The sequence below is a fragment of the Schistocerca americana genome, chromosome 4 (assembly GCF_021461395.2).
Source record: "Schistocerca americana isolate TAMUIC-IGC-003095 chromosome 4, iqSchAmer2.1, whole genome shotgun sequence".
Classification (NCBI taxonomy): Eukaryota; Metazoa; Arthropoda; class Insecta; order Orthoptera; family Acrididae; genus Schistocerca; species Schistocerca americana.
Genome location: NC_060122.1, coordinates 766,666,230 through 766,685,411, shown reverse-complemented (window position 1 = coordinate 766,685,411; position 19,182 = coordinate 766,666,230). Strand labels below are relative to the sequence as shown.

At 40.0% G+C, this 19,182-nt stretch overlaps 1 protein-coding gene across 1 annotated transcript in view; it reads right to left on the bottom strand.

Moving 5' to 3' along the window:
• The window catches only part of LOC124612859 (RING finger and SPRY domain-containing protein 1-like), a 145,709-nt gene that overhangs the window by 111,138 nt on the left and 15,389 nt on the right, over window positions 1-19,182 (bottom strand). The window contains exons 2-4 of the mRNA XM_047141289.1: window positions 4,729-4,894; window positions 3,748-3,933; window positions 24-90 (exon numbers count right to left, since the gene is read on the bottom strand). Of these exons, the coding sequence (XP_046997245.1) occupies window positions 24-90; window positions 3,748-3,933; window positions 4,729-4,894 (419 nt within the window). The remainder of the gene's footprint in view (window positions 1-23; window positions 91-3,747; window positions 3,934-4,728; window positions 4,895-19,182) is intronic.

Sequence of the window (19,182 nt, the reverse complement as noted above, 5' to 3'; positions counted from 1 at the left end):
CAACAATCAATTTTTATACTCACTTGTTTGTGCAAACTTCTCCAGTGCAATTAACGAAAATAGTATTACAGATGGGTTGATATTTTCATTCTGGAAAAAAAAAGTGACCAAAATTGACATTTTTCTGCATTTTAATATCTTTTAATGTTTCATTAGGATGACATCTAATTAATTCCTTCCCTCAAGAAAAAATGGAAACAGTTATTTCTGAGAGAGAGAGAGAGAGAGAGAGAGAGAGAGAGAGAGAGAGAGAGAGAGAGAGAGAGAGAGAGAGGTGGGGGCCAGGCAAAAAGTGCTCCATAACTTTACTCCAATGACAGCCATAGGATAGTTAAAGAAAAGAAAAAAAAATTGGATTGTGAGCCAGAAGTCACACACACAGATTATACTACCTTTGTGAAATATTCAATAGTTTAATTTGAAAGGTGAACTTATATAACACCATAGTGAAGTTATACAACACCATAGTGAAATTACCATCTAATTCAACATATTTATTTCTATCCTGTTTCTTGGTAATATGCTTCATGTGTGTGACCAATACAAATTACAGTACAACCATGCAAGCATATTGGTAAATCATTCCTTTGAATTCAAAGGTAGACCAACACCTTCCTTGCAGATAAACCACAACTGATACCATAATATTTTTTTTTTTTGAGAACAGCAATTTCAGAATGTGGTGTATAGACTTTCTTAGTGTCAGAATGATGCAACTGACTAGTGATACCTTATTCCAGAGAAGTATTCCCTCCATAATATGAGCAATGTAGTTACTCACTGCATGTATCCATTCACACAGCCTTACGTTCAGAATTAAACAGGATGATACAAACAAAAGCCACAGGTTGCTCAGGTTTGATTAAATCTCAGAGGCTGAAACTTTAAGCCAATCTTGACACTAAAAATTCTATGAACCACGTAAAAACTAACATCTTCACCATATGCTTGCCTTATCCACATATTTTCTGAGAATGAATGCAGATCCTCCTTACCCCCACCACCCGGCCGTGTCTTTCATCAAGCACTGCTGCTCACAGTGTGGCCTCAGCAGCCAGACTGTGGCCATGTGTGTGTGTGTGTGTGTGTGTGTGTGTGTGTGCGCACGTGCGAGCACTCGTGCATGCTCCAGCATGCGCGCTCAAGTGCGCGCTATCTCCGACGAAGGCCTTGTTGCCCAAAAGCTCATTTTCTGACAATCTTTTTGTTGTGCCTATCTGTGACTCAGCATCTCTAATATGTGGTGAGTAGCAACCCCAGTACTATCATAAAATAAACAGTATAAAACTGATATTACACCCAATTACTATGTTCTACAAACCATCCACAGCTAATTCATCAGACTGAGTATTTCGTATCACACATTTTAAATATACAAGCAATGGGTATAACCAATGCTTGATATGTGAAAAAAACGAGGTTCGGAACACTGTAACCTTGCAGGGGTGTTTCTGAAATTTAGACTTTTTAAAGCGTTATTTTAATACTTTTCCTGGGCATTTTAAAAATGTGAACACAACATCTATAGTTGTAAAAAATAAAGTTCTATCATATCACATTTCAAAGTTTGTGGTTCTGATTTTTTTTTCCTCCGAAGTACCGCTATGGGGTATCAGTGCATACCATCACAAATCAAGCACTGGTTGTACCATCCAAAATGGAACTCTTCAAATTATGGACTCAATTTCGTTTTCAGTGATTGAGGGCTCCTGGAAAAACAATAGATGGACTATCTGCCTCATTCATAGCTGATGATAATGATAATATACAGACTTTTTCCTGTTTTACAACCTGATATTCTTAATAGCACCTCAGTTTTGTTCTGTATATCTGCTGTGATGGTGTCCATACATTTCCTGTATGTGAAAAAACCCTTATGGTTGTAAATGATTTTGTGCACTGTAATCTCGCACTGTCTCAAACATTTGCATTTCATAGAATTTGTTGCTTGATTGAAGCTAGCAGTTCTCATGAGAAGTTTTCAATTAGAAAGAATATTTACAGATTTTATAGTTCCAGCGAGTCCTCTTAAACATTCCCATGAATAAAAGGGTGACACCTTTTCAAATGTCCTGATGTGCTGCTTTATCACACTTAAGCTATTCTGAGAGCATTTTTAGCAGTAAAACTTCTTTAAGGCTCTCGCAAAACATTGGGGCTCAGCTGTCTTATTACTAGGATCCATGTTCATCTCGTGAAATGCAATAGAAGTAAGGGTCAGTGCAAAAACAGCTTTGCATGTCTGGGCAAGCCTAAAACAACTTTGGTGTGTTAGGTGTTCCATTCATCTCACTGACATGCTCTACATCTCAATCTTGAGGAAATGTTTTTAGGGTTGTAATATCCTCACTGTTTGGGTTAAGTTGTAGTGCCCCAGCTCCACAACACACTATTGTATCCAACAGTGGTTAAAAGATGACATGCAGATTTGAAGGCCACTGAAGACAGGTGGTGCTGACATGAACATGGTAGAAGAAGAAGATATATCGCAGAAAATAAATACATCTGCAAGTGAAACAAAACAGTGTGACAAATAGGGGGAAAACTGAGGTGAAAAACAAAGAAAGGCACAGAAATATGGACAAAACGTGGCAGATAGGTTGGAGTGCCACGACGTTTGGCCTTCTGGGTCCTTAAAATATTTTAATTGTATTCACGTGAGAATAATTGATTACAGAGTTAGCTTATTTCATGATTCCAACTACCACTGCACTTTTGAGGTTGACACACAAACTGGCTGAATTCTCATGAGAGGTATCTGTTTCTCACACCGTTGAGCAACAAAACCCCTCCCCGCACAGAGGTAAGAGCTGCTTGTGAATGTAACAGTTGTAGAATGTGATTTTTCTGTGCAGAATTACAGAAGGGTAGCTACTGCAAGTGAAAACAGGAAGCCACAGGACAAAAGATCCATATCGTAGCTTACTGAAACATCCTTATGTGGCTTACTGATATTAGTCAAATAATTGTGTAAAATAATTTAACTGCTTATAGAACAGTTAAGTAATAAATTTAGACACTGAAAAAATTAACTGCTTTGTCTACAATGAACGATTACCTGAAACTGACAATCAAACCTGGTCCAGCGTAACGGTGGCTCTGTGTGGAGCACACAGGCTCACACATGTGCACAAACGTGCAAACAAACACAGACACACTGCAGAACTGATGTTTGTTGGTGCATTTGTCAACACTGTTCAAATTGGTTTCTCTTGCTCCGCTAATTGAACCACTCTGACCAAGCACATGATAACACAATGACCATCTTGCAAATTTTTTCATTATACATTATGTTGTACCAATTGTGTGACCTGAGGTTGCAAGATATAACTAAAAAACTAAAGCATTTCCCTATAATGTTATTCATCTCCAACCTTTCTCCCTTATTTTTTCACTGTTACTTTTTACCTTTATAACTTTTCTATAAAAAGATTACTTATTTATTTGCTTTTTTCAATGATCTCTTTAAATCCTGCATTCTACTTTCCAAGATGTCTGCAGGTAGAAGAGATGTCTATAAAAACCAGAGCAGACAACAAGAATGCGGCAATAAAACACATTCTCATATATAGCATGTTGATGATCTAACATAGCATGTTGATGATCTATATTTCCACCTGCTCAGAAGTTTTTATGGGGGGGTGGGGGTGAGAGATCATTATTTACATCTTAAGGTTCCACTGTAAATGAAAATATTGTCCAGCATAATAAAAATTGTAAGAATATTTAGTGCAGCACAAATCTAACCAAATTGGCAATGAGGTAATCCAGAGTGCCAGGTGTTAATATTGCAATACTCGATGGGCCAGCAAGTTTTTCTGCCAGGCAGCCTAATACAACACACACGTTCCTCTGTTCTGTGGGAGACACTCGCCCTCGGTGTGAAACAGCTGCAGACAGTGAAAGCATGTTTGACAATCGTACCACCGACTCCTGGAACAGAAGATTTTTATTATACTGAAGTGAAACTAGTTTTAAATGCACACTAAAGTAAAGCAAGTAGTTGTAAAATTAATTTACATCTTTAAACATGTTAAGTTAATGTACCACCACTACACTATTAAATTATACATAGACAGAATAAAGTTTCAGTACCTACCCCCCCTCAGGTGGAAAAATTCTTAATACTGTGTGTGTGTGTGTGTGTGTGTGTGTGTGTGTGTGTGTGTTCGGGGAGGGGGGGGGGGGGGGATTTTTCTAGCATTTGGGGCTAGAACCCTCAGGCTGGAAAGACAGATTTATTGTGGCAGTGTCTTTCACCAAATTACTTTAATATGGATACTGTTTTAGATTCATAAGATTCACAATAGACAATTTTATCAAGAATTGCACTTGTAAAAGAGAGGGAAATTATGGAATGTGTTAAAGTACCTTTTAGTTAGTTGAAAGTTATCAGGCATAAGAGCTATAATTTGTTTATAACTAAGTTCACAAAAATTACTGACCAAGATTACTAACCCTAAGTATAATATTTGTCATAATACAAGTTTACTGAATGAAAGTGGGGGAATGTGACAAGAGACAGTTATGAGAACAGAGGCCAGATAACACTGTGTTACAGACAGGAGTCACAAACACTGCAAAAATACAACCAATTTTGAAAGAAATGTCAAAAACAATCTAAATATAAAAGGACGACGAGTGCACAGCTGAAAAAACAACAGATACAAAACGGTGCTGTCACCTTTAGCTTGCATCTAGAAGCTTTGATATTACACAGCATTTTACCTTCGTTGGGAGAGGACAGTCATCCAATAACAATGTGATAACAGCTGGTCCAAGAGGATCATTCATGGGAATCACATGCACCATTGAGCTCACCACCTGAATCCAGCCATCCTCTCTATCTGCTATAGAATGCAGTCTCAACATGGCAGGTGGTGGCTCCTGTTCACTGAAAAAGGAAAATTTGAACCACATGATAACACACAGTTGTATAACATACTTTTTGGTGTAAAAACAATCTGCTACATTGCACACATCCATTCTGAAGAAGTAAGTGTTACTGATCCATTAAACTTTGAATGTGCACTTTGAAACACCCAATTTCTTTTACTAATACTTTGGCCATATACTTCTTGTCCATCTTCAGAGTGAACCGACAGGTTGGAGTTACAGCATTCGCTCTGCTCTTCTAAGTGTACACCATATAAAGCTCTTTACCATTAATGTTTCATTATGCTGTATCAGATTTTATTTAATAATGAATCATCTGGCTTTGACTGTTAGAATTTAGTGACAAACATGTTGTTGGGATATCATAGAGATAAAGAACAAGTGAAATACTGCTGCTATCGTGAACATCTTTAGTGTTCTTGGTTACACTGAAGCACCAAAGAAACTGGTATAGGCATGCATATTCAAATACAGAGATATGTGAAGAAGCAGAACACAGCACAGCAGTCGGCAATGCCTATGTAAGAGAAAAAGTATCTGGTGCAGTTGTTAGATCTGTTACTGCTGCTACAATGACAGGTTATTAAGATTTAAGTGAGTTTGAATGTCGTGTTATAAACAGCACAGGAGCAATGGAACACAGCATCTCCAAGGTAACAATATCAGGAATCCGTTAAAAGCCCCAAATCAGTTACATCATTGAGGCCAGAAAAAGATCCTGCACGAACAAGATCAACAACAATTGAAGACAATCATTCTACATGACAGAAGGGCAAACCTTCCACAAATTGCTGCAGATTTCAAAGCTGGGCCATCAGCAAGTGTCAGCGAGCAAACCATTCAACGAAACATCATCGATATGGGCTTTCGGAGCCAAAGGCCCACTCGTGTAACCTTGATGACTGCACGACACAAAGCAGTTTGCCTCCCATGGGCCCATCAACACCAACATTGGACTGTTGACGACTGGAAACATGTTGCTCGGTCGGATGTGTCTCGTTTCAAATTGTATCGAGTGGACGGAAGTGGATGGGTATGGAGACAACCTCATTAATCCAAGGACCCTGTATGTCAGCAGATGACTGTTCAAGCTGGTGGAGGCTCTGTAATGGTGTAGGGCATGTGCAGTTTGAGTGATTGGGGCCACTGATAAGTTTAGATATGACTCTGACAGGTAAAACATACATAAGTATCCTGTCCTATCACCTGCATTCATTCATGTCCATTGTGCAATCCCGACGGACTTCGGCAATTCCAGCACGACACTGCGACACTTCACACATCCAGAATTGCCACCGAGTGGCTCAAGGAGCACTCTTCTTGAGTTGAAACACTTCCGCTGGCCACCACTCCCCAGATGTGAACATTGAGCATATTTGGGATGCCTGGCAACATGATGTTCAGAAGAGATCTCAATCCCCCCATACTCTTACAGATCTATGGACAGCCCTGCAGGTTTCATGTATCCACTTCCCTACAGCACTACTTCTGACATTAGTTGAGTCCATGCAAAGTCGTGTTGCGGTACTTCTGCATGCTCGTGGTGGCCCTACATGATATTAGGCAGGTGTACCAGTTTCTTTGGCCCTTCAGTGTACATTTCTTCTAAACTCTGAAATAAATTAAAATTCTTCTCCTTCCTCCCTCATGCAAATAGGTTAGTTTTAAAGGATTTTCTGCTTTAAAATTAGATAGCATAAAACATGGTAGAACTTGGGTAAATATATGTATCTGCACTACAGGCATGATCTTTGGGTAGCAGTACAAAATACTTTTACAGAGGTTTAGTTGTCAAATGTCATATCCAGTGCTGACACTGCGATAAATACAAGTGAAGTATTGACATAAAATCAATAAAAATTACTACAGTAAACAATGTGTTTGTATTAATTAACTTCAACCTTAAACACCTAGCTGGCAAAGTTTTCGTTTTCATGAAGCTCTACATCATTTTATAAAGATAATGAGGAAACCTGTTTTCTATGGGTACGACATGAACTATGAGGACATAATCTGGCTTTCATAAAAAAGTTTTGAAGACAAAAAGCACAAGTAAAATTGAACTGGCTTTTCAGCCACTATACATTGTTACAGTTATTTACATGAGAGACATATAACAGCCAAAACTGTACTCATAAATAAATGAATGTAATAACAATTCAGGCAGAAAATTTTATCATTTCAAGCAAAAAATACTATCCTTGTAATTTCATTTGTCTCAGTGTGTCTAAAAAAAATGGTTACAAGGCATAAAGATGTATGACATAACATTAAATGATGATGTTGACTCCAGTCTAAAAACCAATTTGAGCTGCTCTCCACACTAATCTATCCTGGGCATGTGTCAATTTTTGCACAACTACTTCAACCTACATGTATTTCAACCTACTTATCATAGTTAAACCTTTGTCTCTAGGTACAATTTTTAGCCCCCCACCCATTTCCTTGCACTATCAAACTGACCATTTCTTAATGCCTCAGGATGTGACCCATCAACCAATCCCTTCTTTTAATCAAGCAGTGCCTTAAATTGCTTTCCTCCACAGTTCAGTTCCTCCTTATTAATTGTTCATTTTAACCATTTAATCATCAGCATTCTTCTGCAGTACCACATTACAAAAGTTCCAGTTATCTTCTTGCCACCGAGTAGGGTAGCACAGTGGTTCGCACATTGGACTTGCATTTGGGAGGACGACAATTCAAACCGACATCCAGCCATCCTGATTTAGATTTTCCGTAATTTACTTAAATTGCTTAAGGCGAATGCTGGGATGGTTCCTTTGTAAGGGCATGGCTGCTTTCCTTCACCACCCTTCCCTAATATGAGCTTGTGCGCCATCTCTGGTGACCTCATTTCGACAGGATGTTAAACATTAAGCTGCTCCTCCTCTTCTTGTCTGAACAGTTTATTGTCAGTCTCTCTGCCATATAAGACAAATTCCTACCAAAACGAAGTCTTAACATTTAAAGTTACATATAATAATAAAAATTTCTCTAGGTCACAAATGCTTTTTTTGCTACTTGCAATATGCATTTTATATTCCTCACACTTCTGCCATCATCACTTATCTAATTCCCTCAACATCATTTAATTTCATTTGACTATGTTCCATTAACCTCCTTTTACTTTTGTCAACATTCATCTTAAAACCTCTTTTCAAGACCGAACCCATTTCTTTCAACTGCTCTTCCAAATTCTTTGCCACCTCTGATGGAATTAATGCCACTGAAAAACCTAAAATTTGTAACTTCTTTTCCATGAATATTCCTAATTTCGCCTTGATTTCCTTCTCAACTTACAAATAAATTTCAGAAAATACTTTCTTTTTTTTTTTTTACAAGTGTAACTGTCACAAAACATTTAATGCAGATGTAGACTAACTTTCTTTACACAAATTACAGTTTCATATGATTGTTGGTAAAATGGCAAGATACCACTTGTCATCTCATGAAATTCTTTCCAAGGCTTACTAGAGCGAATATGTAAACTATGACTCCACTCCAGTCTTTTACATGTTAAGATACTGAAGATTACACAAGGTTAGGTATATAGGACATCCGCAATTGAGAGGCATTATAATTAATGAAGAGAGATTTGCTTCAGGTGTACTAGAGATGGAGCACAAGCTCGTATTAGGGAAGGGTGGTGAAGGAAAGTAGCCATTCCCTTACAAAGGAGCCATCCCAGCATTTGCCTTAAGCAATTTAGGTAAATCACGGAAAATCTATCAAGGAAAATCTAAACCAGGTACAGCTGTACAACTGAAGCAGATCTCTCTAAGTTACTTATCACTGAAGATTAGTTAAGGCAGATGGTACTTTGTACCAACATGATTTATTTCATCTCTTATTTCACTCATTCACTGTCATCTCATGATCCCTATGTCAGATATGCCATGATGGCGGCACAATCTCTCATCTCCCAGACACTCAATTTCTGTCGCCCTCCTGACACATATCATGTGTCATTACCGGCTAATATTTTTCTTGTCACAATTGTTAATGCAATACTTTCAATTGAGCATTACTAAAGACTGAACTTGTGACATCAAGCCGTAATCTCTTGTAGTTCGTCTCATGGTCCCCATGTCAGATATACACTGATGGCAGCACAATCTCTGCACCTCCCACAAACTCATTTTCTGTCACCTTTCTGAGGAAATCTAAGGAGCTACTTGATTGAGAAGTAGTGGCTCTGGTCTTGTAAACGACATACAGCCAAGAGAGCAGTATGCTGACCTCATGTCCCTCCATAGCCGTGTGACACCTGTGGGCTGAGGATGACACAGCGGCCGGTCGGTACCATTGGGCCTTCACGACCTGTTCGGGTGGAACACAACACTTACAAATGAAGCTTACTAAAGATTGAATTCGTGACCTCACACTCAAGGGGTTCCGTTTTAGCATTACCCCTAAAGACTTAATCCAATATAATCTGCCCAATATGGTCAGTGCTTATCTGGGAATCAAGTACTATGTGCTTCTTCCTCTTTGTTACAGCCACTGTTATACATCCATTCACCTTTTCAAGAGTGGCCATTCATTGCACCAAAAGGAAGTTCTGTATGGGTCTTCCTACAATTCCTTATGCGACACCTGATGATGACACTTTCATAAACACAACACTGTTGGTGAACAATCTTACAGTGTCATTCACATGCACTGAACACAGAGTTCCTATTACAATTTCTTTCATTTGTGTTGAATATTCGTCAACCAGTATAACACAATGAGATATATTAGTCAAATATTCCTAGAGTCAACTATATATCTGTAACGATAATGCATATGATTGCACCCTGGTTAGTAGTCAGTGACATGGTACAATGTCAAATTCCTCTTGCAAAGTTAGGAAGACGGAATTATCAATTCCTATATCTACTGTTTGCAGGATACTGTGTGTGAAGAAACACATTTCACTCAAGCACTCTTTTTTTCTGAACCTATGCTTAGGTTGCAGTAGTTACTCGGTGATGAAGCTTGCACAGGATTGAGTAGCGTGGAGAGCTGCATCAAACAAGTCTTTGGACTGAAGATCACAACAACACATGCTTATTCTTTGACAGAAGATGCTTTTTTTCCAGCAGCACCATCACATTTGAGTCTCCATTACACTCTAGAACAATGCAACAGACAGATATCGGCGATATAATTCCATAGTTTTGCACATCCAATATATTACCATTTCTGTGAACAGAAGTGATCTCTAATCTTCCCCAGTCACATGGGAGCAGCCACTACAAAAGATCTTCTCAATAAACAAGCTAGAAAGACATAATTCTGTGGTGTATTCAACATTACATCAAGCTGGAATTCATTAAGGACCTGGGGCCTTTTTCTTTTTTTCTTTCTTTTTTTAAATCCACCACTTGACGGTAAATTACTGTTCATTTATTTCACATGATCACGACTGCAGCTTTACAGCCATTCTGAAGTGCACATTGAAATGTTACAATATATCTGACCAGTCTGCGTGAAATCTCATTGCTGAAAAAACATATTTCGTGTCTTACAGAACAGGTGCCATATTACAGGATGTGAGTACACGTCGAAGATATATAATATGGCTGACAATGTGCACAGTGAATAACCTTTAATGCACAGTATGGTGTGTTTAGCAGCCAGTATCTTGTTGTGACCCGCATTCCTCACATCCATGCGTCCATGCTCAAATCAACATGGCAGGTCATTGGCACCAGGGGTGCTAACATCGATGCATCTCATGTGTGTGTCTGTGGCATTAAACATTGGTAAAGTAGTATTGCCTTACATGAAGTCCTTTTCAAATGTAAAGCATAGAATTCCTTTTTTCTGTCTCCTGCCTTCAGTTTTGACAACAGAAGGATCCACAAAAAGACATAATGCACATTTTAGATGCCTTCATATACTTTAATTATGGCCAGAACTTCCTAGAATTCTCTTATAAATCTTTCATCAGGATCTAACAGCAAAACATACTGTCGACTTCACCCCTTATTTTCAGCTTCAGCCCTTCTTGTGATACATGAGTTGCTTTTCTCTATCAGGATCCCTGTGGTGGTCTCCATTTTCCTAACATTCTAATATTAATATACTGCTAAACTGTCATGGGTCTCCGCTCACTTCTATAATTTGACTATCTGTTACTAACAGTTACACTTGCATATCAGAAGCTTTGTTATGATATGCAATTATGAGTAAGTAACCAGTAATCTATAAATATCTGAGTACATAGTGGTGTAAATATGTCTGTATAAAACATTCCGGAACTTGGTCCACAAAATTTTTCTGTGCTTATCTTTTACTTATTGTGCATGGTCTCCTCCGAAATACTCTCGTCCACAGTTGATACACCACTTCCAGAAGCAGTCTTTGTATGCCTCTAGCTGAATTATGCGAAGCGAGTTTTCTTTCATCTCACCTATCATTGCAAATCTTTGTCCTTTCAACAGAGTTTTAAACTTTGGAAATAAAAGTCCACAAGAGCCAGGTCTGGAGAGTACAGAGGATGAGGAAGCACAGTGATACTGCTTCTTGTGCAATAGTCACACACCAACAGGAATGAATGTGCAAGTATGTTATCGTGATGCAAGAGCCATGAATTGTTTCGCCGCATTTCAGGACATTTCCTTCTCACATTTTCTTGCAGGCGTCACAACACATTCCAATAGTACCATCGATTAACAATTTGTCCCTATGGCACGAATTCATAATGAACTAATCATTCAAAGTCAAAGAAAACTATCAGCATGGCTACTCATCACCAGTTATGTTTCTCTTAAGGAACATCTCGTTCTCATTTGTGCAATCCAGAAGCTCTTCACAGATTACGAGGTGAAGGTTTTTCTTGTCTTGACTCATGAGCCATGGGACAAATTTGGTGGAAACATTATTTATTCTGAGATGCTGTGTCAGGATTTCATGACATGATCCAGCTGAAATGTTACATTCTTCTGCAATCTCTCGGAAAGTCAGTCTTCAATTGGAACGCACAATTTCATTGCAATTCCTAACATGAGCATCATTGGTAGATGTCAAAAGGTGTCCTGAACGAGGGTCACCTTTAACTTCCATTTGGTCTTTTTAAACCATGTGAAACATACATAACACCGAGTACAGCTTAAGCACTCATCACCGTAGGCTTCCTGCATCATTTGGTGTTTCTCTGTAAAGGTTTTTTCGAGTTTCACACAAAATTTAAAGCAAACCTCCTCTAACTCTGCAATCTCGAAATTCAAAACTGTGCAACAATGTTCTACTCAATAAAGCACTGAACAATAATTTACACAGACATACAACAATAAAACTTCTGGCAGTTAAACATTAAACACAGGCCATGTGCAATCTTAAAAGTTATGTTGTTGTTGTGGTCTTCAGTCCTGAGACTGGTTTGATGCAGCTCTCCATGCTCATCTATCCTGTGCAAGCTTCTTCATTTCCCAGTACCTACTGCAGCCTACATCCTTCTGAATCTGCTTAGTATATTCATCTCTTTGTCTCCCTCTACTATTTTTACCCTCCACGCTGCCCTCCAGTACTAAATTGGCGATCCCTTGATGCCTCAACACATGTCCTACCAAGCGAACCCTTCTTCTAGTCAAGTTGTGCCACAAACACTTCTTCTCCCCAATTCTATTCAATACCTCCTCATTAGTTATGTGATCTATCCATCTAATCTTCGCATTCTTCTGTAGCACCACATTTCGAAAGCTTCTACTCTCTTCTTGTCTAAACTATTTATCGTCCATGTTTCACTTCCATACATGGCTACACTCCATACAAGTACTTTAAGAAACTATTTCTTGACACTTAAATCAATACTCGACGTTAACAAATTTCTCTTCTTCAGAAACACTTTCCTTGCCATTGCCAATCTACATTTTATATCCTCTCTACTTCGACCATCATCAGTTATTTTGCTCCCCAAATAGCAAAACTCCTTTACTACTTTAAGTGTCTCATTTCCTAATCTAATTCCATCAGCATCACCCAACTTAATTCGACTACATTCCATTATCTTCATTTTGCTTTTGTTGATGTTCATCTTATACCCTCCTTTCAATACACTGTCCATTCCATTCAACTGCTCTTCCAAGTCCTTTGCTGTCTCTGACAGATTTTACAATGTCATCGGCGAACCTCAAAGTTTTTATTTCTTCTCCATGGATTGTAATACCTACTCCGAACTTTTCCCCTGTCTCCTTTACTGCTTGCTCAATTTACAGATTGAATAGCTTCGGGGAGAGGCTACAACCCCGTCTCACTCACTTCCCAACCACTGCTTCTCTTTCATGCCCCTCGACTTTTATAACTGCCATCTGGTTTATGTACAAATTGTAAATAGCCTTTCACTCCCTGTATTTTACCCCTGCCACCTTCAGAATTTGAAAGAAGAGTATTCCAGTCAACATTGTCAAAAGCTTTCTCTAAGTCTACAAATGCTAGAAACGTAGGTTTGCCTTTCCTTAATCTTTCTTCTAAGATAAGTCTTAGGGTGAGTATTGCCTCACGTGTTCCAACATTTCTACGGAATCCAAACTGATCTTCCCCAAGGCCCGCTTCTACCAGTTTTTCCATTCATCTGTAAAGAATTCGCGTTAGTATTTTGCAGCTGTGACTTATTAAACTGATAGTTCAGTAATTTCCACGTCTGTCAACACCTGCTTTCTTTGGGATTGGAATTATTATATTCTTCTTGAAGTCTGAGGGAATTTCGCCTGTCTCATACATCTTGCTCACCAGATGGTAGAGTTTTGTCAGGACTGGCTCTCCCAAGGCTGTCAGTAGTTCTAATGGAATGTTGTCTACTCCCGGGGCCTTGTTTCAACTTAGGTCTTAAAAGTTATAAATATTAAAAACCACACCATCTTAACACTTTACATAAATAATGTTTTTGCTACAAATACTGTCCTAACTTTCCTGCCAAACTTTTTGTTGCCTTCGGCAATTGCTGTCACTGAAAAAGCATCGTGGTCACTAATCCCTCTGCAACTGGTGACACTGAAAAAGATTAGGTGTGTCTGTAACTCGCAGGTCCAGAATATTTCTTTCACAGTCGAATTGCCAGACTAGTTGTTCAAGGCAGTTGTAAGACAAAGTATACTGTATGTCTTTATTGCAAGTAATATAAGCATAGTTTTCTCAGTTGATACTGGGCAGTCTGCAGTCATCATCTACTACTAGTCCAGGTCTTTCTGTGCTACCAAGTTTAGGCTACTATTGAATGACTATGACGGATGTGTCAATCTGCTGGTGAGACTGATCCTTTATACTCTTTACCATATTTTGCAGGGATTTATTTTAGACACTGCTAGATCCAGAATACCGCTTGTTGCTGTAAACACTCTTTCTAGTGTAGAATTTAATTAAACTGTCTAATGTATATCCCATGTGTTGTAGAAAATTTCCCTACTTTGTACTTCAGGTGTCAAGAAAAGTGCCAGGGCTCACGTCCTTTGTAGGAAGCAGTCACCCACCCATCATACTAGGAACTGATCCTAGTGTGATGTGGCGGCAACTGTTTTCTACAAGTGAGATCTGGAACATTACTGCAAATACACTGGCAGTTAACAAGCAATGTTATGAGATTCTCACTCTCTGCAATTCCTATGCAGTCTGCTGAAATAACTAGTCCATGAGAAAGGCAATAAACTAACTTTCAACTACTTCTTAGTCTTTTGAGATAACAATTGTGGATTTTAAAGTTAAAATTTTGTGTTTCACACCAATCAACTACACTGGAATTATAGCTTTCAGTTTTATACTACATATCCATATATTTTCTATTTGTTACTGCCAATAACTCTAAAAAAGAAATTGGCAGAAAATGTACGTTAAGCCAAAATTGTAGCAAGTCTAAAAAGGCAAAGCTATCACCAATTAGAAGGTTGGTTAGAACATCACAGTGTTTTATCAAGCATGGTCCTGCTCGAGTTGACGATGACAATATGGGGGTGCTCAACAGCATGGTCATCAGTACCTTTACAAAGTGTCAGCATGCCATAATGATGGCTGTCCCCACAGGCAGAGTTGCTTACAATATGTGAAATTCCACCAATCAATTTAAAAAAAAAAAACTGTCATAATTCACTAAACTATGATGTATAAAATTGATTAACAAAAAACTGCCCCAAAAAGCTATCCATTCAGAGCAAGCTGATCTCCCCCTCACCAACAGTTTAACAGCCCACAAAATTTAAAATTCATGTCCTTTATTACAATGGTGTCAGTGTCTGCAAGAATGGTGGACAGATCTCAAGCCAAAATACGGACTGCCATTATGTCTATATATAAACACACATAGCCAAAACATATTGAACCTCAAGTGGCACACCAGAAATTCCAGAGAGTGATGGATCTTCAAGCAGGATGAGGAAACTGTATGTCAGTAGGCACTATTTGCAGTTTGCTGGGCAGCATGTTCTTCCATCAGTGTGTTTAGCATGAAGTCCGCCTTACTTGCATGGTCACTGCTGCTGTTTGCCACTCCCAGCCATTCGGTTTATCACTGATACACAATTTTCCTATCAGACAATATGATGGCACACACGAGAAGGGCACATCAATACACACCACCATTTCTGCACACCTCTTTGGTTGCTTTGAAAACTGTAGCATTTCCCTGTATCCTGATGTACAAAGTACCCAACAAAACACCACCTACTTGATTCAGATTTAGCTCCACTGTAAGGTGTCATGGATGATCTGAATCAGCTGGTCTACTGGATACGTGCAATGGAACGCTTGTAGCACACTTAGTAAGTCAGAGTAGTTGAGAAACTTTGTATTTTGATACCTTTGAATGCACTCCAACACCATCTTACTGCCATATAACTCTGCATCATTTGTAAAATGTTCCGAAAGGTATACTTGGTAAATCCTATCAGTAGAAACAGCTAAACAACTAAATGCCTTCTCTTACTGGAAGCCATCCGTACATACAATGATAAAACCAAGGATTGTACTTAACGCTGATGAAAACCAATTTGTAAAACCAAACTGGAGTACAAGCAAGAGTAAAACTGATGCAAGTAGTCTTCTCTGGTGATAACCTACAATCAGTTCTATTGGTCCAAGCTTCCAGCTGACAGCCAACTGTAGATGCTTCACTGTTGTTTTACGACTGGAGGAAGATTAGAAGAAAATGAAGTCATCTACAAACAAAGAACATTTAAGAGGATTTCTGACTGCACAGGAGAAGTCATTGATAGTGACAGCAAACAGTGTGACACTGAGTACCCTGCCTTAGAGGAAGCGGAGAAGGGGGGGGGGGGGGGGGGGGGAGGGGGGAAACAAGGAGGGGGAGTGGTGGAGGGGGGGGCAGGGAGAGAACATCCAATTTTCCTGAACGCAGCACTCAAACAAGATGTCACCAATGCGATAACGAAAGTAACTGTCCTTAAGGAAGGATTCGATAAGAAGCGTCAGATATCCACATAGTCTCAATTCATGAAGTTGCCAAAGGATGTTGTACCTCGAAATGGTGGTGTATGTTTTTTCAGTCACCTGGTTTTGGTGTAAGAATGACTTCTATATTGTAATCTCGAGTAGAATCAAGTCACCAAAGGCAGAACAGTAGTGCCTGAAACAACAACACTGGGACTGGCACACATGACCTGTCATTCGACAAGCCAGAGGAGGCGGTGGTTGACTGTGTGCTTGAGCTTTACCCAACAGCAGGTAGGGCTACAATCCAGTAAGAGTTGGTACAATCATTGCCTGGTTATCTTAAAGGAATTAACATAGCCTCCTTCCAAGTGGCAGGGAACTGCCCAACAAGCCAGATCTGACAAACAAGATAGGAGCTCGCCCTTGGCTCCAGGGCACAGATGACAGATTGTGGTGTAATGAATCTGATGTGATCCTGGAACAGTGTATCTGGCTGCTAACTGATGATGATGATGATTAAATGTTTAAAAGAACTAAACTTCTTTATCGTTAGTCCCTCCCTATCATGAGAGAAACATGTAAAAAAAGGGGGGGGGGGGGGGGGGGGGGACTTGGTTGCTCAAACTATATAAGCAAGTCAAAGAATTTAAAAGGGCATGACAGTAGTTGTAACACAATAGGTAAAAGAAAATAGAGATAACCCAGGAAGCATCTTACACAAGAGGGTCTATAGGCACAACAAGATGAGAGGGGAAGAAAGTAACCTGCGGTCGCTTCCTGGGTAACCACCACAGGGGGGAGCTCTCGCCCCCACAAACACCCCAAACACTAGAACGTGAAGAGTATAATAGGTTAAAGGAAAATTCACTCTCCCTCAGAAAATGCAACACTTCGGTAGTGGCTGTCATCTCATCCACAAGCATCTGAGATAGTGAGGTATGTGCGCTGCAGGTCAGCCAGCAAAGTGCACTCAACAAGAACATGTGCCATCGTCAGTAGACTGGCGTAGATGCAGTGATAATGAGCCTCCTGACGCAGAAGGAACTCATAAGTGACTCTTGTGTGGGCGATGTGTTGTCAGCACAACACAATGGCATCCTTGCAAGAGGCCTGGAGACATGTATGCGACACCTTAGTGGACCCTTTAATTGCTCTCAACTTATTTTGAGTTTTAGTAGCCTGCCATTCCAAACCCAGAGCCTCAAAATATTGTGTCAAAGTTGTAATCTTAAGTCTGCGCCCTGTATCCTGACGTCAAGTTGATCTCCTGCAGTTGTGTCTTTAGCTAGACAGTTGGCGATTTCATTTCCTGAAATGCCTATGTGGCTCAGTGTCCAGATGAAGGTCACTGTCTTTCCAGAGCTGTAGAGGTAAGCCAGTAGGTACTGGATGTTGGCAACCAAAAGATTTTTGGAACAGCACAGGGTTATGCCTTTTAAGCAACTCATGGAACTGCTACAGATCAAAAAGTTCATTGTAGCCCGGGATTCGATGTACCACAAAGCCTGAGAGATGGCAACCAACTATGTAGTGTATACACTGCAGGCACTTGACAGAGAGTGCTTCTTGTGTCACCACACATATGCAAAAGTGCAACTGACCCTGTCATTGACTTTTGATCTACCTGTATAGATGCATACCGAATTAGAATGATCATGGAGGACTGAAAGAAACAGCTGTCAGAGAAGGGTAGGATCAACGTTGTTCCTGGGGCCATGAAAGAGGTCCATCCATATCACAGGACAGGGTACAGCCCACAGGTGAGTGTCAAGAGGGAGCTCTCGGAACACAGACTAGCGGAGGCTGTTGGTGGTCCTTCAGTAGTATATCAAGACAGATCCCAGCTGGTCTTCCCAGTTTCGGCTGATGCACAAACAGTCTGAACTGCTTGTTACGGGACAGAGTTGAGTGACATGAGTGGGTAGGCATTTGACAGATTGTGACTGGGTAACTTGCTACAAGCTGCTGCCATCTAACCCACAACAGTGGAACACAGGCTTCTGCCATGAAGCTGTCAACAAGGCTCATATCAAAGATCTTCATTGCCAACCACACACCAGTGTGGTTACAGGGACCAGTAAGCTCAATACAGATGGTGCTACTGACCTGGCGACCCACAGGCAACACAATCATAGTCCAAGAGGTATAAAATCAGTGCTTTGTAAAATCTCATAAGAACTTCGTGGTCCACGCACCACCAAGAGTGATTAAGAAAATGGAGAGCATTCAGCTTCTCCTTGTAAACTTCCATGAGCTGGTGGACATGCGGCAGCTATGTTGGCTTGTGGTCAAATAAGATACCTAAGGACTGGAAAGTTTCAACGACTTCAAGTAACTGGTCACAAATATAAATTTCTGGGTGTGGGTGTGCAGTCCGGGGTTAACAAAAACACAAAACTCACGATTTTGCAGCAGTTGTTTCCGTGCCATGTACAGCGTGTGCAGGCACTATCAGCAGCTGATTGCCCTCCACGGGTACACTTCTGCGAATGGTTCATCCAACAATGTGTCAATCCTCATTTCAGTGCAAATGTTCTCTTTACGGATGAGGCTTCATTCCAACGTGATCAAATTGTAAATTTTCACAATCAACTTGTGTGGGCTGACGAGACTCCGCACCCAATTGTGCAATCACGTCATCAACACAGATTTTCTGTGAACATCTGGGCAGGCATTGTTGGTGATGTCTTGATTGGGCCCCATGTTCTTCCACCTATGCTCAATGGAGCACGTTATCATGATTTCATACGGGATACTCTACCTGTGCTGCTAGAACATGTGCCTTTACAAGTACGACACAACATGTGGTTCATGCGCGATGGAGCTCCTGCACATTTCAGTCGAAGTGTTCGTACGCTTCTCAACAACAGATTCGGTGACCGATGGATTGGTAGAAGCGGACCAATTCCATGGCCTCCA